Below are 24,947 nucleotides of genomic sequence, written 5' to 3'. Positions count from 1 at the left end.
TATAAGCGGTAGAGCTGGAATTTGAACCCAGATGGTCTGATTTTAGAAACCTGCTCTTAATTAGATTTTGCTAATTATATTTTGAAGATCTGGGGGAGGAGGAGGAGGAGGAGGAACTTTTATTAACAAAATATTTATTATTAGGAAGAGGGAATAAGTTAAATGTTCTGCTTAGATGATTTTCTACTTCACAGAGAGCCATTATGAAAATATTTTTCATTTCAGTCTTGGTAGTTAATCTTTCCCAAATACTTTTGTCAATTTTCCTTTCATAGTAAATACAACCTAACAAACTAATGGAATGCTCTCTTTTGATGTTCTATAAGCCAGTTCCATCATTCTGAGTGAGTACCAGGGATGGTGTCTGCTGAGGACAGAAAACTCGGCTAATATACACTAGGTACTGACCATATTCCAGAAATGGGCTCCTTTAATAAGTCTCAGACACCAGCTGATTTTATTCACCTCTGGCTCTTCTCACAAGTACACAGTTTAAATAAAAAAATTGTGGTAACTGAGGATTGATCACTGGGTCTTATTTAAGTTTACCTGTGACATGTGTAAGTGAAGGGGAAAAATATATAGTTTGATCATTTGAAATTATCCATGTGTCCAAAATGTATTTTTCTGGAAGAAATTCAGAATTAATCCTACATTTTCTGAAAGAGAAAATTTGTCATTCAATTTTCTTTTCATGAAGAAAGTTACATATATTCATCTATTATTCTAGTATTTGAACCCTTTCAAAAAAGGAATTTAAATTAATTCTATATCAGAAAGAAGATTTAATCCCGTAACAAAATCACAATTATGGGAAGTTTCATTGTTTACTTTTGGTTTGAAGCTTAGGGGGTTTTTTGTTTTTGTTTTTTTCACTGAAGGACGAAGTTGAATTAAGTCACCACAAGAATGCCTAATTTGTACCTGTTATCAGCATTAGGCATTTGAATACATATTGTCTCTAATTTACAAAACAACCTGACAGATAGATATAAGTCCCATTTAAATACTGGGCAAACTGAAATTCAGTTTAAATAACCTTCCCAAGGTCAAACTATTAGTGAATGACAGAAGAAAACTGATGTCAAACCCTACAGTCTTTCCATTACAATTGTTTTTATTACCAATTATCCACGAATATACTCAATGACATTACAATCTAGACAACAATTCACCTGCATTTATTTTCTCTTCAAATAAGGCTTTGTGATAGCATAATATTCTAATGCCTAAGAACACATTAAAGGTAAGAAAACTGTCTTTAAATGAAAGAATTTATTAAAGTTTCCTGCTGGGCAAAGCAAGCTCAGAGTGACATCCTCAGTAGAGCTTTCTTTTTCTAATGAAAGCCTTCGATCGGACTGCATGTTCACAATGTAACATAAAGCAGGGAATGCAAAATGTGTTGTGAAATAATACCAAAAGAAGTTCAAAAGCTAGCATACAAAAACAAACAAACAAAAAAGTCTCCTATGCACGTAAAAGAGAGGTCTAGTTCCTATTTTATAGAGATGGCTCTCCACTTTCCACAGTCTAGCACGGCACTGAATCTAAAATGATTGTTCAAAGAATAAGTGATTAAAGGACTCTAACTAAAAGTTAGATGTAGGGTAAGACCTCAGTCATGCAGAATCCTGGGGAAATCAAGCGTATAGGGCAGTTTTTGAGAAAGTTCCAGACCTACATTTTTTAAGTATTGAAACTTAATTATTTTGGTTGTAAATCATTCCAAACTAGATTATACACCTCCATGTTTTTGAAAACAATACTTTGAACAAAACATTTTTTGATGACTGCAGTGGACATCTGTTTTGGCTGTCTAGTATCCATTCTTCCTTTTCCTGGTAACAGCATCGGATTTTCCTCTGAGGAACCACCCTGCCCATTCTCAGGCTATAGAATCCAGAGGGCGCTGAAGAGTCCCCCACACACACATCCTTCCTCATCCTCAATCAACACCTCAGAGCCACCCAATTCAGAATCATGGTGACTGGTTCACAGACTGACCTATGACCCAAATGGGGCCTAGTACAATTACCCCTGGGTATGGCTCAAAATAATGTGAGACACTCTTTTTCCACTTGGGTGACTGAAGTGGTAGAATATAAGCCTGGATGTCCTAGCACCCATCTCTTTGCCATTGTGGAAGGAGCACTTGCCCAAAAATGAACCCAACACAGAAGACAGAAAACCAAGAGAGAAAGAGATGACAAATCTCAAAATATAAGCAGAACACCTTGACCAGCAAAATCCAAAGTCAGGTTTATCCCTACATTTCTCCATATTGACAGCCAATAAATTCCCTTTTTTGCTCAAGCCATATTTCACTGGGCTTCTTCCAGTTACAACAAAAAGAATCATGATTAATACAATGATTTAATGTCATCAACATGATCAGTAACTATGCTGGGCAATATAATACAGAAAAATCCTCAGAGAAAACCAAAGCCCGTAGGGTATAAGCTAAGGGCTTTCCCATGAATAAAGGATTTAAGCTTGAATGGATGGATTCTGAAAAATCTACTTTAGCTAATTTTACTTCCCACTTTTCAACTGTTAGCTTGAGAACAATTGTTGAACAGCAGAGTTCTACACAGATATGAACTCTTACTTACACAAAAATAATACAGTAACTTAAAATAACAGCTACTTCAGTATAGATCTAACAAAAATATATACAAGAACTATATGAGAACCATAAAACTCTAATAAATAAGATCAAATAAATAAATAAATGGAGAGGCATTCTATGTTCATAGATAAGAAGATTCAATATTGTCAATATGTCAGTTCTCCACAACTTGATCCATAGATTAAATGCAGTTACAATCAAAATACCAGCAAGTTTTTGTGGATATTGACAAATTGATTGTAAAGTTTATAAGGAGAGGCAAAAGACCCAGAATAGTCCACACACTATTGAAGGAGAAGAACAATATCAAAGGACTGATACTAACAGACTTCAAGAATTACTATGAAGCTACAGGAAACAAACCAGGAGGGTACAGGTGAAAGAACAGATAATGGATCAAAAGAAGGCCTGGAGATAGACCCACATAAATATGGTCAACTGATCTTTGCCAAATGAGCGAAGGCAATACAACAAAGCAAAGACAGTCTTTCAACAAAGAGTACTAGAACAAGTGGACATCCACACACAAAAAACTGAATCTACACACAGACATTCCTTACATCTTCAAAAAATTAATTCCAAATGGGTCATAAATTGAAATGTAAAACACAAACTATAAAACTCCTAGATGAGCCCTGGCTGGTGTGGCTCAGTGTACTGAGTGCCGGACTGTGAACCAAAGGGTCACCAGTTCAATTCCCAGTCAGAGCACATGCCTGGGTTGCAGGCCAGGTCCCCAGTAGGGGGCACACAAGAGTCAACCACGCATTGATGTTCCTCTCCCTCCATTTCTCCCTCTCTTACCCTCTCTCTAAAAATAAATAAATAATATCATTTTTTTAAAAAATCCTAGATGGTAACATAGGAAAAAACCTAGATGATCTTGGGCAACAGTCCCCAATCTTTTTGGCACCAGGGACTGCTTTTGTGGAAGACAATTTTTCCACACACCAGGGTGGAGGGGATGGTTTTCGGATGATTCAAGTGCATTACATTCAAGCTCACCTCCTGTTGTGCGGCAAAGTTCCTAAGAGGCCCAGACCAGTACTGGTCCATGGCCTGGAGGTTGGGGACACTTGACCTAGGGTATAGTGACGGCTTTTCAGATACACCGTAGGCATGATCCATGAAAGAAATAACTGATAAGCTAGACTTCATTAAAATTAAAAACTTCTGCTCTGCCAAAGACAATGTGAAAAGAAAGAGAGGACAAGCCACAGACTTAGAGAAATTATCTGCAAAAGATACTTCTTAATAAAAGACTGCTATCCAAAATATATAAAGAACTCTTAAAACTCATCAGTAAACAAACAGCTCTATTAAAAAAATGGGCCAGCCCTGGCTGGTGTAGCTCAGTGGACTGAGCATCAGCCTGCAAACCAAAGGGTGGCTGGTCTGATTCCCAGTCAGGGCATATGCCTGGGTTGCGGACCAGGTCCCTAGTAGAGGTCGCATGAGATACAACCACACACTGATGTTTCCTTCTCTCCCTCCCTTCCCCTCTCTGAGGAAAAATAAATAAAATCTTAAAGAAAAAATGAGTCAAACACCTTAACTGATACCTCATCAAAGAAGATATACTTCTCATTGTATAAGGAGCACTTGCCCAAAGAAGATGGAAAATAAGCATAGGAAAAAATACTCCATACCATATGTCATCAGGAAAGTACAAATTTAAAAAATTAGATACCATTACACACCTCTTAGAATGGCCAAAATCCAAAATGCTGACAACACCAAATGCTGGTGCAGATGTGGAGCGACAGGATATAATAATGATGAATACATGTCACCACACATTTGTCTAAACCCTAGAATATACAACACCAAGAGTGAACTGTGACATAAATAATAAACTTTGGGTGTAGGTTCATCAGTTGTAATAAATGTATTACTTTGGGGGGGATGTTGATAAGGGGAGAGGTTGTTTATGTGTGGGGCAGGGAGTATATGAGAAATCTCTGTATCTTCCTCTCAATTTTATTGTAAACTGGAAACTTCTCTAAAACAATTAAATCTTTAAAACAAATGATAAATAACAACAGCTCCCATTTACTAAGAACTTCCCACATGACCCCATGCACTGTGCATTCCCATTTAATCCTTTCAACTGAATGAAGTAGGTACTATTAGGGCCCCCATTTTATTTTTTAAAATATTTTATTTATTTATTTTTAGAGAGGGGAAGGGAGGGAGAAAGAAAGGGAGAGAGACACCAATGTGTGGTTGCCTCTTGTGCGCCCCCCACTGGAGACCTGGCCTGCAATCCAGACATGTGCCCTGACTGGGAATCGAACCAATGATCCTTTGGTTTGCAGGCCAGCCCTCAGTCCATTGAGCCACTCCAGTCAGGGCAGGGCCCCCATTTTACAGTTAAGAAAATGAGGTTCCGAGCTTGGCATTTTGAGGGAATAATTTTTTTTTCATACAACAAACCTGCTGCTCACATGGACTGCTTATTGTTTAGTAGATCAACAGTCCGCCAAGAAGGCCTGGGGCCTAACGCTGTGAACCACAAACAGAGCAAGAAGAACCACACTATCATGAATTACCAAAAATTTTGACACTTTCCTATACTGTAATTTATATTCAGATGGCCCCTAAATTTCACACTAGGAAGAGGAAGAAAAGTTTGCTGTGATTTATTGTATTATTATTGAAAAGAAATAAGACTATCAATTTAATTTAATTAATAACCTCTAAAAATATTTTAATCTGAAGTAAAATTACTCTCAAAAGGACTTTTACCCCCTCCACTCCGCTTCTAAAGAGATAGCATAAATTATTGTTTTATTTTTAAAGTCAATTTTAAAAATTATCTAATAATGTTAAGCATCCACTGTGATCAAGATTTAGGCAAAGCTCTTAGAATGTAAGTCCTATGAACTAAGCAGAGGGAATGCGGGTGGGAGGGGGCTGCAGGGCAGAGGGGAATAAGTGGGGGGAATGGGACAACATTAATAGCATAATCAATAAAATATATTTAAAAAAAAAAAAAAGAATGTGAGTCCTGTAAAGTGACAGCTAAAGTTCAGAATAACAAATCTGGCTCTCAATATCTTAAATTGGCCCACACTCAGTTTTCTTCATGATACTGCCAATACAGAAATGTGAACAGATATTTAAAGGAGATTTTAAAGCCAAGTTGTTTTTTTTAAGATTACTGCTTAACACTAAGCTGAAAATCTCAGCTAACCCAGAGCACAATGTCTAGAGAAATCCTTTCACAGAGTTCTGACAACAGTTTCTCAATCTGACTATGCACTTTTTATAAAGTGGCTATTGGACTAATGCATTAAAAACGCTGGGATGGGAGCTGACACAGGAGAGAGCTGGTTTGCCAAACAGCCTTGAGAACCTGATGCTGCCACTCTCCCAGTGCTAAGCGGCTGGCCAAGAACAGTGCCCACAGCAGGCTCAGAGATGCCAGCTGGAATGAGACACTTGTGTTTGAAATGCATTCCAGAGTTTCAGCATGGCCAGTACCATCTGATCACAAGACTGGGCAGGCTCATCCCTCTTGCAAGAGCACCCTCTTCCGAGACCTTCAGTCACACAGACTAAACTCTGCTTTGGGAGTTTTCACAACTTGAGATGGCTACATGGGCTGTAAAAAAAATTGAAAATTGAGAACAAAGTAGATCAAAGATCTACACAAAATGATCTAACTTCTTTTTAAAGCATTAAAATCACATAACTAAATAGCGAGCATCACAAAGATGTTCATTGGCTTATTTACAACAGGAAAAATGTGGAAGCAATCTAAAGATCCAATTATAAGTAAATATAGCTCATAAACATGATATAAAATCCGTAGCAACTGAAATGACGTTTACAAAGCTATATTAATAATTTTAGGAAAAACAATAATTAATTTGAGGAGGGAACAAGAAAAATACACACATACAGCAGGAGTTTGAGAGAAAAGTTTATGTATTTTATTTACACACACTTACACACAGAAGACTACAAGGAAGTAAATATACCAAAATATTAATCGTAGTTATTACTAAGTGATGATTTTCTTAATTTTTATGAAATTTTATACATACTCAAAATCTAATAAAAAAATAAGCTACTAAAAATTTAAAGATAATAGAAAAAACACACCAAGATAATCTGTCCATATGTACTCAAATAGCTTGAGAAAATTTTTAGTATTTTAATTTACAATGAGAACCTAACATACCACAGTATAAGAAAAATTGTAAGAATGGAACTCCAACAGAAGTTTATAGAACAAAATGTATACTAATTCCCCCAATTAAAGACCCGTAAAGCAGTTTCAGTGCTTTCTAACCCACCTTCTCACAGCAGGGAATTAATCCCTCTGGGGGATGCAGACAAACTTCAAAGAGAAGATCATGCCCAGACAACTAGTACTGTATAGTGTAAGATTTATACCTAAGTTTGCTCATATACTTTGGCAGAGATCAGAGATGCAAGTCCAAGGAACAAAGACCAATTTTAAGGCAGATTTATTTGCAATCCTTTAAAATGACAAAAATAATGCATTAAATAGTAGCAGGAAAAGGCAAATATGATAAGTTTTATTAAAAACAAATAAGAAGGTTGTAGAAGTAGACAAAAGATGACCTAAAATCAAACACTAAGTGACAGCTTATTCACTGTTAACAGCAACTAGGAAATCTTACAAATTCTCAAAGAAAGTAAGTAGCATCATGAGTTCAATCTGTGTACCCAAATCTTATTTTTACAATATTTGGAAGGTATCCGCTTCAGCGTCATAGGCCTGGGGGCAATGTCTAAGCAGAAGTGACAGATCACAGGTCCCTCCCGTGGATTTCATGCAATGCCCTTCAGAACACAAAACACATGAGAGTTTACAAAAGAGACTTTACAAAACACGCCTACAGTGGTACAGACATTAAAAGTTATCGATGGGGAAAAAACTGTCTTTAAAGTCTAGTGATATTTCTCATTGGCCTTTCTCACATGTGTCATCTTTTTATTATGAGGCAATTTTTTAGGCATGATTTAGAAGTATGTGATCATTTTATAAAAATATGTTTTAAGTAGAGGAGTAGCATTTCTTAGTAATTTAGTTTCAATTAGTTTCCCAATTTAAAAAAATGAATAAGAAATCTAATTTAGAGTTTCACTTTTCTGGATATTAATCATCTAATAGAAAACGAAAGTCCTTGAGAGATTAGAAACCTAAATGTGAACAGCAAAACTATAAATTTCTTAGAAGAAAGTATAGGAAACTATTTTCATATCTGTAAGGTAGAACATATTGATAAATTATATTAAAATCATTGTTTTGATCAAAGGTACCCTAAAAAGATTGAAAGACAAACCATAGAGTGGGAGAAGATATCTGTAACATATACAAGCAGATAATTAATATCTATAATATATAAATAATTTCTTATAAATCAATAAGGAAAAGGTAGAAAACTCAATTTAAAAAATGAGCAAGAGATTAGAATAGGCACTTTAAAAAAGGAAGCTGAATAAGATGCCAATAAACATATAGAAGATGCTCAATCACATTATCCATCAGGAAAATGCAAATAAAAACAAGAATATACTCTTACACAACCATCAGGTTAGGGGGGGAAATGCCCAATTTTACCAAGGACTGATGAAGTTGCACAGCAATAAGGACTACCAAATGTTGAAGGAAGTGCAGACAAACAAAACCAATTCTGAAAAACTTTATCATGGTCCAGTCAGCAAGTATCCTATGGAAGTACGCTTACGTGCACCAGGACGCACGTATAAGAAGGATCACAACAACACTGCTTGCCATAGCCAAAAACTGTGAACAACTTCAAAAGTTTTCAACAGCAGAATGAATACATAAACTGTGATGTAATCCTACAGTGTGCTACACTGCAATGAAAAGGAATGACTACAGCTACACAAAACATGGAGGACCCTTAAAAAATCATCTTGAGCAAAAAATCAGCAAAACTACACATAAAATAATTCTATTTCTATAAAATTCAGAAACAGGCACTATTAAATGTATTAAAACTACAAAGAAGAACAAAGAAATGATTGTTGTAAGAGTCGGGAGAGTCTTACCTCTGAGAAAGAAAGAAAAGGATCTCTGGGGAGCTGGCCAAACCCATTTCTAACATTTACAGCCAAGAGTACAAATCAAGGCCCATATACCAATATGTCTAAATATTTAGAAGATATGAAACAAGCTTACGAACTATGAAATAAAATATGCTCTTACCCTCCTATCATGACAAATATGCCTTTATCTGCCTAGAAGAACAAATTTATACTGAGAATTGTTGGATTCCTTAGAGTTCCATGTGGAAACCTGATTGCGTAGAGAAAACTGGCCACTGGCGCACTGCCCACAGCCCCCTTCTCTATCCCATGCTGCCAAGGACCCCCGCACACAAGCATGCAGTCACCTCCATTCACAAGCCCAAGCTCCAGTCCAAGCCCTATCCCTACGAACAGCCACCCATAGGCCATCCCTTGGGCTTAGGGTCTGTCTATACACCAGCAGCTCAGTCTACCCTCAGAAAGATGGACCCCAGGAAGAGACTCACACAGGCCCTGGAAACAAGCTCCGCACCATTTGGGCATGAAATTCTGAGGTCCCAGGTACTCGAAGCAAAGTCTAGCATGAAAGGGTTCAGGCTCCAAGAGGGCATGTCCGTAAGCCCCAGAGACTCCTTGTCCCATGGAAGAGGGCCAAAGCAGGGAGCGCTAAAGCATAGGGCAAGGGCAGTAATGCCTCTCACAAGAAACAGTATTTCCTTATAATCAGGCAGTATTATATTTCTTAACCTGGACAGCAGTAACATGGGTACTCACTTTACAATTATGTTAAACTGTATATAAATGTTTTATGTACTTTCCCACAAATAATGGGACCAACACCATGTTCCTACTGATAGGATAAACAATATCATGCTTTAGATATTCTTGCCAAAAATCCATAACCTGAATCTAATCATTGGAACATAATCATATCCAATCCATGGACTTTCTAAAAATCAACAAAGCTAATTTCTTGAAAAATATGTCATAAAGGTAAAGAAGAACCACAAAACTATTCCATATGGAAAGAAACTAAATAGATGTGCCAGTAAACAGAGTCCATGATCCTGAATTAGATTCTGTGAGAGGGGGGAATGCTATAAAGGATACTACTGGGACCACTGATTAAATTTAAATATGAACAACTGACATTTCATCAATGTTAAATTCTCTTAATAACTGTACTAGAGTTATATAAGAAAATGTCTTTATTCTTAGGAGATATATTCTGGAGAATTTAGGGGTAAAGCGTTACAATGTCTGCAATTTATTCTCAAGTAGTTCAGCAAAAATAACATGTATATGCCTGCAGAGTGAAGCAAATATGGCCAAAAAGTAACAACTGATAAATCTAAGGAAAAGGTATATGCACTTGACTATTCTTGTAACTTTTATCTTTTAAAATACCTTCAAAATAAAAAGGTTTTTAAAAACTATGCTGAAGAGTTCCATAAGAAAGGAGTTGCCTGCAGGGGTGGGAGAGGAACCAGATGACTGGGATAAGGGGAAAGGATAAGACTTTTCATTTTATTCATTCTTCCATCTTACTTGTACTTTTCAAATTTTCCTCATATTGCCCCCAAAATTTCATTTCAGCTTTGGAAGGGAAGTCCTAGAACACTGAAAGGGGAAACATTAGCAAATATAGACATAAACCAAATGTTTGTCCTTAAATGTCTCCGTCAAATCACGGCCATCATCAAACGGTTACTCTGTGACATCAGCCCACAGAAGTGCTGCTGCTCACCCACACACCGTACACACCAGGTAACCCTTCCCAATTCAATGGCTTGCGCAGTAAGAGGCATAACTTACCATGGATGTTAAATTCTACTTCTAGAACAACCATACACTGGTAACGTGTTTCACAGCCTTTGTTAGATAATCCAGGAAGTGGAGCACACACAGTTACCTCACTTTTTCTATTAGGAAAAATTCATTCATTTTAAGAAACATCGGTGATGATGTGCAAAGCCCTGAAGATGACATAGAAAGATGTGTATATCATGGGCATTGTCTTCAAGAAGCAGCAGAGTGGAAGAGAACTTGAACCACACAGTAGCTATATGATCTTGGTAAGTTATCTGGCCTCTCTGAGAGTCTGTTTTCTCATAGGTGTAATGAAGATGCCACCCAACTATCTTTAAAGGCTGTACTGTAAGGACTGACTACATATGTCAATCAGTCATGTAGGACAAGACAAACTCAATAAAAGGTAGCTATTTTTATGAGTATTACAATCTAACTAAATAATGAAATAGTAAATATTTACTAATAGTAAATAGTAAATATGGCCAAGGTTGTATAGCCAATTATGGGTACAACTACCATCAAAATTCTAATTACTCCAAGTATCTAATCCAACTAAATTCATTCCCCTAAACACCAAATAATATATGCAGTTGTTGGTATGTGTGGACCAAAAGTCGCTCCCTAACATAGCTTTGGCAAATGCATTGCTCTTTGAGGCACCAAGAAAAAACAAACAAACAAAAAAAAAAAACCACTGGGTCATAGGTTGTTTTTCCTCAACAACCAAGAAGGATTTTAGGTCAAGAAGTGATGTACTCAGCCTGCACAAGATCCTCTGACCTTATCTAAGACCCTGTCATCTAGGAATACATGTCCACATTAGTCCAAAAGCTAAAGCCAGAGAGGTGTCTCCTTCAAATAATTTCCAACCTTCTTTTACCAGCAAACAAAATATACTAAATTAAATTTCAAACATCTTCCAGTTTAGTAATGGAGATTTCCCTTATTATTGTTATATCCCTTAATATGTATTTATGTATATAAATAATTCCTTATATTATTTTATAGCCTAATTCTCAGCCATCCTCATTAGCAAGGTGACAATATTTTCTACTAAATAGATGACTTCCAGGGATCTGTGAAAGGTACAAGCCAAAACCCAATTATGACAATGAATAAAGCCATACTCCACGCCCATTATGGCAGTGACTCTTAAATTGTTCACTGTGCATATGATGATGTGGGCACATATAAAAGGGAAAGACACTTACACATACTTAAAGGTAAACAACAGTTTAGAATATTCACATATTATCCCATGTGCATGGCTACCTCATACAATAAACAAATATGCCACATCATAATTGAACATGCGAATACCTGAAAGAGTGCCACCTGTCCTAGGATAGGCCACTTCGACATACACTTCAAACGTGGTCTCTGGGTTTTGCCTACAAAAGAAACAGATCATGATTATTGACAAGGATTGAGGCGGCAGAGTTTATTGAATCTAAGATGCCATTAGAACATGTGAGCTGTGGTATAAAGCACACCTTGATTAAAATCATTAGCTCCACCACTTAATAGTTGTGGAACCTTGGACAAGTTATTCAACTTCTCTGAGGCACGCCTACCTAATCTATAAAATGAATACAACTAACCAAAAAATTATTGTGAAACTTAAAACACACACACACACACACACACACACATAAATTGTCTGGGTACAACGTCTGGCCCATAATTGGCCAGCCATTATTACAATTTTACAGGTGTCACATTTCCAATTAACACAGCTGGATCTCCAAAGCCTTAGGTAGAATTTTGAGGAAACTCAAAGCAAGACAACACTAGTACAAAATAGCCTTCTCCCTCATACTCCATGATAAAACATTCACATGATGAAGTTAACTTGCTCATTTACAGGTTTTAAGACTGAAACAAGAGAAACAGTATCCTGTCTCACTAGGCTGTTATGAGACAGGATCCTAATCTAAATGTAAGACTGTTCCTACCCAGGGGCTTCACCTGTACTGGAAACTGCAAGTGTATGAATGTTCATTATTATATCCTTTTACCTTTTTATGTCATAAATATTTCATAATAAGTTTTTAAGAGATCACGACAGCACTAACAGAATGTTAACAATTAATTCCAAGTAATGAGAACATCGGGGTTATATTATTGTTGCATTTTCTCTTTCTCTTTGATTCTAAAACTACAATAAAAAGATATTATTTCCAGATTGAGTGAAAAATCATTCAACAGAAGAAAATGTTATACTTTCTAATGTCTATAACTGAATTCTATTTTAAAACTGACAACAAAGCTCAGAGAAGAAACTTCAAGTTGCCTAATCAAATATAAGATTTAATTTCAATGAAATAAATACCTTGAATTTACCCAGTAGATTCCACTTTTCAAAATCATTATCCTTTATCTCATTTCATTCCTTTTATAATCCCGTGAGGTAGGTGCATCGGGCATTATCATCACCATACAGGGGAGGAACCTGAGGCAGAGTTCCTAAGTGACTTGTCGGTGGTCCCATAGCTAGCTAGAAATGCAGCCAAGAACCAGAATTCACACCTCCTGGCACTCAAATTCCGTTTCATTGATTCCACAATGAACTTTTTCCCCCCTACATTTTCACATTTCTTACAATCTATTGCATCTTACAATTCTACGTGGCAGCTTTTTTTTTCTTCCTTGATAATACATATAATAACAGTGCATCTTATAAATAATGGCATCTTAGATTCAATAAAATATGGTAATACTTCCTTTAGTCCCTTAGCAGTAGAATGAAAAATGAGTGTTTTTTCAATCACAGATCTAGTTATTTATCTTGTGAAGGATCATTCCTTCACTGAATAGAAACTTGGGTTTTTGCTTTAAATAAGTACCTACAGCTGAAAAGAGCTGGCTGCTCTAAAATTCAAGGTCCTTAAAAATACCTTGTCACCCCTAAGTTAAATGTCAAAGTTAAATCCAATATAAATATCAGGTACTCTGATTAGACACTAAATCAGAGTATCTTACTTAAAAATAAATAAATAAAATAAAACAAAGTAAACTGAAGTTTTGAAAGTCTTTTAAAAATTTTTATGCTCTTTTTTTTCCTGCCAGAGATACAAAAAGACCTACAAAGTCAACCCCTTTTGGCCACCAAACATTTGTGGAAAATACCATATGGAAACATCCTTTTGTTTCAAATGACCTCAAAGAACAGTGTTTGATGAAAGAAAGGAATGTTCCAAGGTCACCTGAAGAAAACCAGGAAGATTCCTTCTGAAACCTAAATAAATCTTTCTTAGGTCTATTTTGCGACTGGCTGAATTTCATCTCAGAATTTCATTCCTCTAGATTAAGATAGTGGTTTTTAAGATGTCCACAGGACCCTAGGACTCCATAATGTTTCTTTAGAGCTTTCACACATTTTATACCCAAATTTCCATTTTTATTTCTCCCCATTTATTTTTAAAATATTTTATTTATTTATTTTTAAAGAGGGGAAGGGAGGAAGAAAGAGAGGGAGAGAAACATCAATGTGTGGTTGCCTCTTGAGCGCCCCTAACTAGGGACCTGGCCTGCAACCCAGGCATGTGCTCTGAGTGGGAATCGAACCAGCAACCCTTTGGTTCACAGGCCAGCACTCAATCCACTGAACCACACCAGCCAGGGCTATTTCTCCCCATTAAAAAAAAATTGAAACATAAACATGAGCATGGAAAAGTGTTATGTACCAAATTTTTAAACCCTGGAGTTCCAACAGATTAACCTATGCCACTAAATTAAGGTGACTGGGCAGACCTGCTCTCTAAGAACATCGTCTCTATTCATTGTCTCTGCTCCTCCTTTCTCTCTTTAACATGCTTCAACCAGGCTTCTGAGCCCACCACTGAAACAACTTGTCACAATCACCAATGACCTTCACATTGCTAAAATGTGCTAAAATGGTCAATTCTTAGTGCTTGTCTCACTCAGCCTCTCAGCATCATTTGACACAGTAGACTGACTTGCCCTCCTTCTTGAAACACTTTCTTCACTTGCCTTCCAGAATATCACTCTGTTAGTACTCTTCCTACAGTACTGGCTGCTCCTTTGCTAACTCCTTCTCAAGTAAGCTCTCCTACCCTGGAACTTAGTCCTGAACCTCTCCCTCCCTACCCACACTCATTATGTAGATGATCTCATTCAGTCTCTTGGCTTTAATTATACAAATGCTGACAAGCCCCAAAGTCATGTCTCCAACCTGCCTTCTGCCCTGCCTCAAAATGCCTACTCAACATCTCCAGTTGGATATCTATAAAGCATTTCTAATTTTACAAATAGTGCTTTTCTCCATCAAACCTGCAACTCCTGAAATCCACTAGTTATTCAGACCCAAAAACTTGGTGTCATCCTTGACTCCCTTTGTTTTACATGCCATGGTCATTTCCATGCCACAATCAACCAATCAGCAAATTCTGTTGACTTGATCATCAAAACATATCCAGACTTCAGTGCTGGTCGGCATCCCCAACCCTACCACCTTTGACAGACCACCATCACCACTCCTCTATCACTGCAGTACTCTCCTGACTGGTCTCCCTGCTACCTCCTTTGCCCTGCAACAGTCAGGTTTCAACTTTATGTCCAGTAATCCTTTTATTCTAAAGGTCATATTGTGTCAGTTTTCTGCTCAAAACCTCCCAAAAGCTTCCCATATCACTCAAAGTCAAAGTCTTAGTTCTGGAAATAGATGGTGGTGATGGTTATACAACAGTATGAATGTATTTAATATCAGTGAACAGTACACTGAGAAGTGGTTAAGATGGAAAATTGTATGTTATGTGTACTTTACACAATTCTAAAAGAAACTAAGAAGGGAAAAAAGCAGTCCTTACAAGGTCCTACGTGATCTGGTCTTTGCCTGTCTCTACAATTGCACTTTACAGCCTCCCTCCCCTTGCTCACTGCTTTCCAGCCACACCAGCCTCTCTGCTCCTCAAACACACCAAACTCCTTTGTATCTTACAGTCCTCCGCACTGATCTTCATACAGGTGGCCCTTCCTCTCATCCAAAACTCAATTTATATTTGACTTCCTCAGAAATGCCTTCCTCAGCATACTCTCTACCATCTAATTTTAACTCTCCATCCACATTGCACCTATCACAATCGTGTTTTTTGTCTTCGTCCTCCTCTGCAGGTAAACTGCAGAAGAGCAGGGACTTTGCCTATCACAGCCATTAGCAGTTCCTTAACAGTGCCTGGCACATAGCCAGAATCAAGTAAGTACTGAGAAGGAATAAAGAAAGCACAAACTAGCCTTCCTGGGGCCTAACAGATTTCAATAAATGATAGGAGGATACACTTCTGTGATTCTCAAGTTTTAACAAGTTAAAGGACAGATTTCCAACCCTACCTCCAGAGTTTCTGGGGTTGAACCCAAGAATTAGCATGTCTAACAAGTACTCAGGTAATACTTATGCTGCTGGACTAGTAACCACACTTTCAAAACCACTGACCTAGTTAAATGGAATTCTTCTTCCAAATAATTTAGTGTATACAACATAAAATAAACAAAGGTTATACCTCGATAATCAATCATTGTAACAGTTTCTTCCTCAGTTCAAATAGCTGCCAGAGCTTTATTACATGGAGCCAAAGATTATGACAGTCTCTCTTAAAAGAAAAAAGAAAAAAGCTGACCAAAACACTAGGAACAAATCAGACTATAATTATAACTTATAGTCATGCTCATCCATGATTGTTTACATGTTGCTTTATGAAGAAGTGGTGACTAATGTTGTGACAAATTATATAACATACCAATAAATACACAAAAGTTATTTTAAGGGCCAGTGAAGCCAATGCAGATGGAAGCATTTTTTATTTCTCTGCAAATCAAAATATAAATTTAAAAGTGTGCCCTCTAAATGCAAATGGCCAAGTGGCTCTCACTTAATATTTTCATTAAGTTCTGTAAACAATTAATGCTATAACAATTTCCAGAGAATCTCTGGGACTACCCTGAAACTGCTTACATCTTCCATTACTCTTCAAGATGCTCAATATTTTTAACTACTTGACTAAAGGAACTGAAATCCTTTTTCTGTCCTATGAACACTCACTGCTATTTCAGTACATGTAATGATGCTGAGAGTACCATATTCAGAGCCAATTTTCCAATATGGACCCAAGTTTTCCCAGAACACTTGATGCTATATATTAACATATTACCATGGAAATGTCCTGGTTCTGCCATAATATCCCATTATTAATTGCCTTATACTCCTATACTTCCACATTGTGGAACCCTGCCCACCTGCCAAGCATCTTTTGTTTGCCACCCACACTCACCTCCTGCAGTTTTGCACCCTTAGATCCAGCCAGAACTAGTTGTAGCCCTCTGAACAAACCATGCTCTCCAATAAGAACATCGTTACCGTATTATGACTACTAGTTACTGTTTCCTATGTGCAGGGCATGACCCTAAGCACTTTAAATGCATTATTTCAGTTATTCTTCAACAACTGTGTGAGTATTACCCCCAGTTCAGAGATGAGGATACAAACTCAGAGGATAAATTGGCCAAAGTCAAAGCAAGAAAGTAGCAGAATCAACATGGATCATCCAAAAGCACTAACCACTTGACTATTCTATTGTACATTTTTCAGCTGCTCTTCTGCAAAAAAAAAAAATCTTTCTGGTTTTTTTAACTTAACAAAAGTCACTCATCAAGCCTCAGCTCAGGCATTTCCTCCTCTCTGGGAAACCTCAATCCCCCTCACTCATAGCCCAGGTTGGGTTAAGTGGACCTTTATATTCCAGGGCACCCTGTGCTTCCTCACTCTTGCAGCTCTTACCACAGTCAACCCTTACACAATTACAATTACCTGGGGAGCTTTTAAAAGTCCTGATGCCCAGGCCATACCCCGGAACAATTAAATCAGAATCTCCAGGCACTAGTGTTTTTAACGCTCCCCAACTTACTCCAATGTGCAGCCAAGGTGGAGAACCACCAGTGTACCTCTACTAAACATCTGTCCTCCCACTAGACTGGCAGCTCCTTGAGGTCACGGACTGTCTTGTAACCCCAGTGCCACACCAGCACAGTAAGTGTTTGATGAATGAGTTTTCCTCTAATGTCTGACATGTAGTTTCCAGCTCCAGTATCTGCTTCTCCTTCTCTGACAAAGGTAATTTGCTGAATACACACCACTGTTACTCTTGAAAGACGTTTTCCTTTGGAGTCAAAGGTATGAATAAGTGACACTTGCTCACAATGGCCTCGGCCCTTAAATACAGAAAAATTGCACACAAACATCTAAAAAGTGTTTGAAAGAAGGGAGGTCTGCTTACTTCTGGGAGAATGAAGCCTGAAAGTAAGCCAAGAAAGGGTTTCCATTCAATACCACTCTTCTGAACACAATTCTCAGTGATTCACTGGAAGGGCCAAGCTCAGTGCTCAGGACCATGTTCTCAGAATGATTAAGTACACTCAGCTCAAGTCAAACACAGACAAAGGCTTTGACAATATTCAGACAGCAGGAAAGCTTAATGGTTTTGGGGTTTTTGTTTTTTGGGGTTTTTTTAAGAACATCATGCTATTGATCATACTGCTGGATCATCAGCTTTCAATCAGGATCTGTTTTTCTTCAATTACAACATATTATGAGATTAGGAGAAAAATGTAACACTCACTCTTCACAAAATGAATCTTTGCTGTATATGGTAACCATGCCATAATGCTAGGCCCTCCTCCCCTTAAGTGTTACTTACAGCTACAAACTGAAGCACTCAGTGTTAGGACCCCTTACTCATTTCACAGCAGTCAAATCTCCAAACCAGCTAATATTCATCAAGCAAAATAGCAACCTATTTTCTATAGACTAGAGGAATGAACTGACTTCAGCACACTGCTTCTTTAATTACCAAATTATATGCTGAGGGAGCTGAGGTATAATATTTCAAAATCCACTCCAATTGAACTGTCTTAAAGTTGACAACACAGTCAAAAGAAACTGTATATACTTCAGAACATGCTAGCAAACATCACCTAATAAACATTGATTTCTTTAACCTAGACAAACAAGCAAAAAGGTAGTGTTAATATTTCCAACAAGTCTCCATTTGTTTCAGTGGACTCTGAAGTCAAAGCCCTTTTTCCAGCTTGAAAACTGTATCAAAGGGTGCTTTCTAACCCATTACAAGTTAACACCTCTGTAGAAGAATGCAGTCATTGTTGAAACTTGTTAGAAAATGATTAACTTAGTTGTATAATTATACAAACAACTTGTTTCAAGATTTTACACTTCGCTTTTCATTTCTAATAATGCTCTCAGGATCATATTAATAAAGATACACAGAGACTGCTGTGAGAGGAGTTACAAAGTTTTTTACCTCTCCACATACCCCTATGCAAGATCCTTACGCCACAATGCGCAAAACAAGTTCACTGCAAAAAGTTCAGCTGCGTCCCAAGCAGAAAAAACAGCCTGCACACCCTAAGCAATGTGCAGTACCCCATATAGTTTTAAGAAATTCTCTACCATGCTAAGGTACAAGGTAAAATCTAGACTCTTCAACCACATTAATAACATTTTCAAAGATCGTATCTATTTTCATTACCAGTAAAGTTTTACTGGTCCAAAGTTTCACAGTCCAAGGGTTGACTGTGGAGTATTTTAAAAGTATTTTAAAATACTTTCTAAAGTTTGTCCTTAAAAAGTATTTAAAAGCCTTCCCTTTCCTAACTTTTCCTCTGCTCCTACTGAAAATTTAGTCCTAAATTGGTCAGGGCAAGGCGATGCACACACTGGCATGGTACAGTGTGGACTGTCAGAGCCTGGGCAGGATGAGGAAATCCCCCTATAAAGGAGCAACCTGACAAGGAATGTCAGAATATGAGCAGGGTAGGAGTATATCTGGTTGAGGGGTGGCCTGGCAATATGATGTCAAATCTAAGTGAATGAGAAAGTCATCCCCTCAGAGGAAGCAGCCTGGCATCGGGAGCCAGAACTCAAGTGGGGTGAGAAGGGTGTTTACACACAGGGTGGCCAGGAACTGGGATGATGAAACACAAGCGGGGTAAGAAGGGTGCCGCATGGAGAGATACAAGTGTCAGAGCCCAAGAGGGTGAAGAGCATGTCCAAGCACAAGGATATCCCAGAGTTGGATGTGGAAGCCTGGACAGGAGTGAGGAGGCTGACCATGTCCCGGGGTTGGGGGAGGTTTGACTAGCATGACAGAAGTCAGAGTCCAAGCTGAGTGAGTAGGGTGTCTACAGGACAGTGGGGAGGCGAGGGCACATCAAACCACAAGTGTAGGCACTGTGATCATAGGAAAGCAAGGTCAAAGAGGAGAGCATCCATTCCCACGGCGGGGGGTGGGGGGGGGTGTACTTATCGGAACCCAAAACCAGCAAGGAGGGACTCACAGTTGAAAGTAGCAGAAAACTAAAATGAATTCTCTGGAGTTGATTTGAATTGGAGATTAGTATGAACTCAAGGTTTTCAATAAATATATAAAGAAACAGAATGTAAAGGTAACCTGACTTTAACACACATTTTCTTGGCTCTGTTTACCAACTGGGCCTGGCAGCAGCAACAGCCCAACAGCAAGGAGCATAGCACCCAGACCTTGGCTTCTAAATACAATTCTCTAAAAGGAACCAGGGCTTCTTAGAGAAATAGCTGATTCCAGGGTTGGGGCCAAGGAAATACAAGATCAGCTTAGAGCATCTTACTGTGCCATAAAGCAAAGTGCTCACAGAATAATGAAGACACATCAAAAAGACCGACTTAAAAAGGGTCCATCCTACTGGCCAAATGTGGGATAATTTGAGCATCAAAATCAATAATGATATTAACAGATTATTAACCCTTCAATGAGTACACATTGGTGAATAAATTAAAATTTTAATGAGGTCCTGGCCAGTGTAGCTCAGTTGGAGAATCGTCATAACCAAGAGGTTGAGGGTTCAATTCCCAGTCAGGGCACATACCTAGGCTGCTGTTCAATATGGGGCACATATTCCCAGTCCAGGCACATACCTGAGGCAACCTATTGATGCTTTTCTGTCACATCGACATTTCTCTCTCCCCCTTCCTCTCTGTCTCCCTCTTGAAGTAATGAGAAAATGTCCTCGGGTAGGGATTAAAAAAATTTTTTTCACACACACACAAAATTTAATGCGAAATGGAGCACAGTTTCAAACCACCTTCCCACAAAACACTTGCTAATGACAAGAAGGGAAAAAAGTAAATTTTTCAGTGTAGAAAGTTTAGCAAAATTACCTTAATCAAGTCATCAAAGTGATCACCAGCAGTAATGGCACAAACGGCTAGAATGAAGTGAGAAAAACACAGCCACGCTCCCATGATATTCCTGACAAAATGCTTAACCTGAATCTAATCATGAGGAACCATCAGACAAATTCAAACTGTGGGATCTCCTAAAATACAGCTTGCCTATAATCTTCAAAAGTGTCAATGTCATTAACACCAAGGAAAGACTAAAGATCTCTTCCAGACTGAAGGGAACTAGAGACAAGACAACTAAATGCACTGTGTGATTCTGAACGGGATCCTTTCACTTTTCTAAAAGATGTTATTGGGACTAGTGAAATTTGAAAGGGGGTCTAAGAATTACATGTAGCAATGAGTCAACGTTAATTTCCAAATCTTGATGGTGATACTGTGGTCTTATAGGACAATGTTATGTTTGTAGGAAAAGCCCACCCACTAAGGTATTCAGGGGTAACGGGGCATCACAGCAAACACCTCACTCAAAATTGTTTAAATTATTTTAAGTTCTTTATATTGTCCTGTCAACTTTTCTGTAAGATTCTGGTTGTTTAAAAACAAAAAACAAACATTCATTAACACTAATTTCCCTGGCCTGTCTTTGACCAAGACTTTCTCACAGGGAAAGAATCCCATACTAAATATTACAAAACTTGGGTTCAAATCCTTTAACTAGCTCTAGGATTAGAACAATCAATTTAACCTTTCATGGATCAGCTTCCTCCCCATCAAAAGATAACTCCTGCCCAGTTCTTCTAAAGAATTGTTTCAAGAATCAAATAACAGAAAAATGAGAAAGTACTGTGGTATATCCCAAGAGATACTAAACCTACATAAAGGGTATATATCATTTATTATAAAAAATAAAATGGCTTCACCTTATCAATGATAAGCTTTGATTTCAAAGACTCCAAACTCTTAAGCTTTCAAACCCTGTTACTAAAAGCAATCTAGAAAATAAGGAACTATCCTTTTTGGTGAGGTGTCTAATAAAGTCTTTGGCCCATTTTTTTATCAGGTTATTTTATTGTTGAGTTTTAATAATTCTTTGTATATTTCAGATAAGTTTTTAATTTTTATTGTTATTCAATTACAGTTGTATGCCTTTTCTCCCCTTCCCTCCACCCCACCCCAGCTGAACCCACCTCCCTCCCCCACCTCCACCATCCCCCCCGATTTTGTCCATGTGTCCTTTATACAGATAAGTTCTTCATCAAATGTGTCTTTTGCAAATATGTTCTCCCAATCTGTAGCTTGTCCTCTCATTTTCTTGACATTGTCTTTGACAGAGCATCAGTTTTTAATTTTATTAAGTCAAGCTTATCAATTATTTCTTTCATAGGTTGTACTTGTGGTTCTGTATCTAAAAAGTCATCGCCATACCCCAGGTAATTTAGGTCTTCTCCTCTGTTATCTTCTGGGAGTTTTATAATTTTGTGTTTAACGTTTAGGTCATGATCCTTTTTGGGTTAATTTTTGTGAAAGGTGTAAGGAAGTTCTGTGTCTACATTCAGTTTTTTGCATGTGGGTGTCCACTTGTTCCTGCACCATGCTGAAAAGACTGTCTTTGCTCCATTGTAATGTCTTTGTTCTTTTCACAAAGATCAGTTGACGATATTTATGTGGGTCAATTTCTGGGCTCTCTATTCTGTTCCACGTATCTCTCTGCCTGTTCTTTCACCAGTGCTATCCCGTGTTGGTTCCTGTAGCTTTACAGTAAGTCTTAAAGTCAGTTAGTGTCAGTTCTCCACCTTGCCTCTTTTCCTTCTACAGTGTTAGCCATCCTGAGTCTTTTGCCTGTTCATATAAACTTTAAAATCAGTTTGCCAATATCCACAAAATAACTTCCTGGTATTTTTACTGTGACTGCATTGGAGAGAATACAGAGGAGGGTATTTACCTTAATGATGGGAAATTTAGCCCTAGACTGAGAACTGCCACAGTCCCACCTAACAAATCTTAAAAGCAAGACCCAGAGGGATCAAACTCTTTCAAAGTAACTTAACTGACAAACTATATGAAGTAAATTTTCAAGACATGAGGCAACAAAGCACAGAAATCCCTTGAGAGATGAAAGACAAATGAAGTGAGGTGCGTGAAAAGGTGAAGAAATTAACAAGCACAAATTGACGGTTACAAAATAGTCACGGGATATAAAGTACAGCTTAGGGAATATAGTCAATAATATTGTAATAACTGTGTATGATGTCAGGTGGGTACTAGACTTATCAGGGGGATCACCTCATAAGTTATATAAATGTCTAACCACTATGCTGTACACCTGAAACTAATATAATATTGAATGTTAACTATAATTGAAAATTTTTTTAAGAAAGAAAACAAATGAGATGAGCCTATAATTGCCTCACATTACTGACCTGAGCAATCCCAAGAATATTCCTAAGAACACAAAAATACCCATAACCCCAAAATTATCAAGCATGCAAAAATATGAGGAAAATATGGCCCATAATGAGGAGAAAAATCAATGATTTGAAGCCAAACTAGAACTGACATAGATGTTAGAATTAGCAGATGGGACACTCAACCAGTTATTGTAACTCTATTCTACATGTTCAAAAAGTTAGAGACTTGGATTTCAAAAGAAACAGCAAACATCACTTGGATATCTTCTGAATTTCCAGAGATTAAAAACTGTAACATCTGAGCTTTCTTTTTAAATGCACTAAATAGGATTAACTGCAGATAAACACTGCAGAAGAAAAGATCAGTGAACTTGAAGAAATTGAAGAAATTATCCAACACAAAACACAGAGGAAAAAGAACCCAAAACAAAAAAGAACATCATTGACCTATGGGACAACTTCAAGCAGCCTAATATATCAGTAACTGGAATCCCCAAAGGGCAAAGAGGGTAGAAAGAATATTTGAAAAAATATTGTCAAAAGCTTTCTAAATTTTATGAAAACTATAAATGCACAAATGCAAAAAGCAATAAACCCCAAGCACAAGACACATGAAAAACTTTAAGGCACATCAAAATCAAATTGCTCAAACCAGTAATAAAGAAAAAAAATCTTAAAAAGTAGGATAAAACCCACATGTTATATTCAGAGGAACAAAAATTAGAATTAGAGATTTCTTGTTAGAAACAAGGCAAATGAGAAGACTATAGAGCAACATCGTTTAAGTACTGAAGAAAAACAACTGACAAGCTAGAGTTCTATTCCCAGAGAATATTTCAAAAGCAAAGGCAAAATTAAGTTTTCAAATATTACAAATGCTGAAAGAATTCACCACCAGCACACCTGCACTACCAGAAATGTTAGGAGTCCTTCAAGCAGAAAGAAATTATGCAAAATGGATGTTCAATCAAGAAAGTAGTGTAGGTAAATGAGGTACTCGCCTCCTCCCACAACCACACAGGAATTACGACTAAACTACAGAACAAACATCATTCAGAGCTACATGGAATCTAGCTGAACAGAAGTCCTACAACTAAGGATATAAAGCAGCAGCCACAGTGAGGCTGGGAAGAGTGGTGAAGACAAAGAATGGGGTGATCCCATGCCCACATGTAGCAGAAAAAAATCAGGAGGAACATCTGGACTGCAGAGGTCCCCCCCTGAGGAGCAAAGAAGGGGTCTCGACAGACACAAGGCCTCCCAGCCCAAGGTTCCAGTGCCAGGAAGAGAAGTACCCATTAACTTCTAGCTGTAAAAACCAGCAGGAATTGAGGTTGAGTGAGACAAAGGACTTTTGGAGTCCCAGGCAGTTCCTCTTAAAGGTCCTGCCCATGGGTTTACTTGGACTCACTTGCTCTGAGCTCCAGTGCTAGGGCAGCAGCTTGAAAGGCCCAAGAGACATATGGAGAGGAACTGAATTGTTCAGCATACGGCCAAGAGCTAAGAGCAGCAGGGAACAGCTTTCTCGCAGTCAGAAATTCAGGCGAAAGTCATTGTTCCTTTGATAGTCCTCCCCTCTCTGAGCTGGCAGGTGAGTGCAATATCTAAGACTCCATCAACCTGGCTAACACTGTTTGCCCTACTCTGCTGATTCTGAGGTCCCATCCCACTCAACTTCCAGGCCCACCCAAGCTGTTTCCAGTGGTTTTTCCATAGAAATGGCCTGTATTAGCTCATGCTTCAGACTTTCCTAAAATCTCTCAAACAAGTGGCATCTGGCCTTAGCATGCCTGTACCTCTCACTAAGTGGCCTCAGGCCCAGCACTAGCCGCATCCAGTCTTGGTTCACAGCTTGGACTTGCCTGTGCAC

The 24,947-nt window shown here is 38.0% G+C and overlaps 1 protein-coding gene across 5 annotated transcripts in view; it reads right to left on the bottom strand.

Annotated features, from left to right (window-relative positions):
* DENND1A (DENN domain containing 1A) overlaps positions 1-24,947 on the bottom strand; it is a 492,157-nt gene that overhangs the window by 440,368 nt on the left and 26,842 nt on the right. For 4 of the 5 annotated variants that reach the window (XM_053920814.2, XM_053920818.2, XM_053920816.2 and 1 more), the window contains exon 2: positions 11,798-11,868. In XM_053920814.2, the coding sequence (XP_053776789.1) occupies positions 11,798-11,868 (71 nt within the window). Of the gene's footprint in view, positions 1-11,797; positions 11,889-24,947 lie in introns of those variants that run through there. The other variant, XM_024562055.4, reaches the window with a different exon arrangement.

The sequence above is a fragment of the Desmodus rotundus genome, chromosome 1 (genome assembly GCF_022682495.2).
Source record: "Desmodus rotundus isolate HL8 chromosome 1, HLdesRot8A.1, whole genome shotgun sequence".
In the NCBI taxonomy this organism is placed as follows: domain Eukaryota; kingdom Metazoa; phylum Chordata; class Mammalia; order Chiroptera; family Phyllostomidae; genus Desmodus; species Desmodus rotundus.
This window is presented reverse-complemented; position numbering and strand designations above follow the sequence as displayed.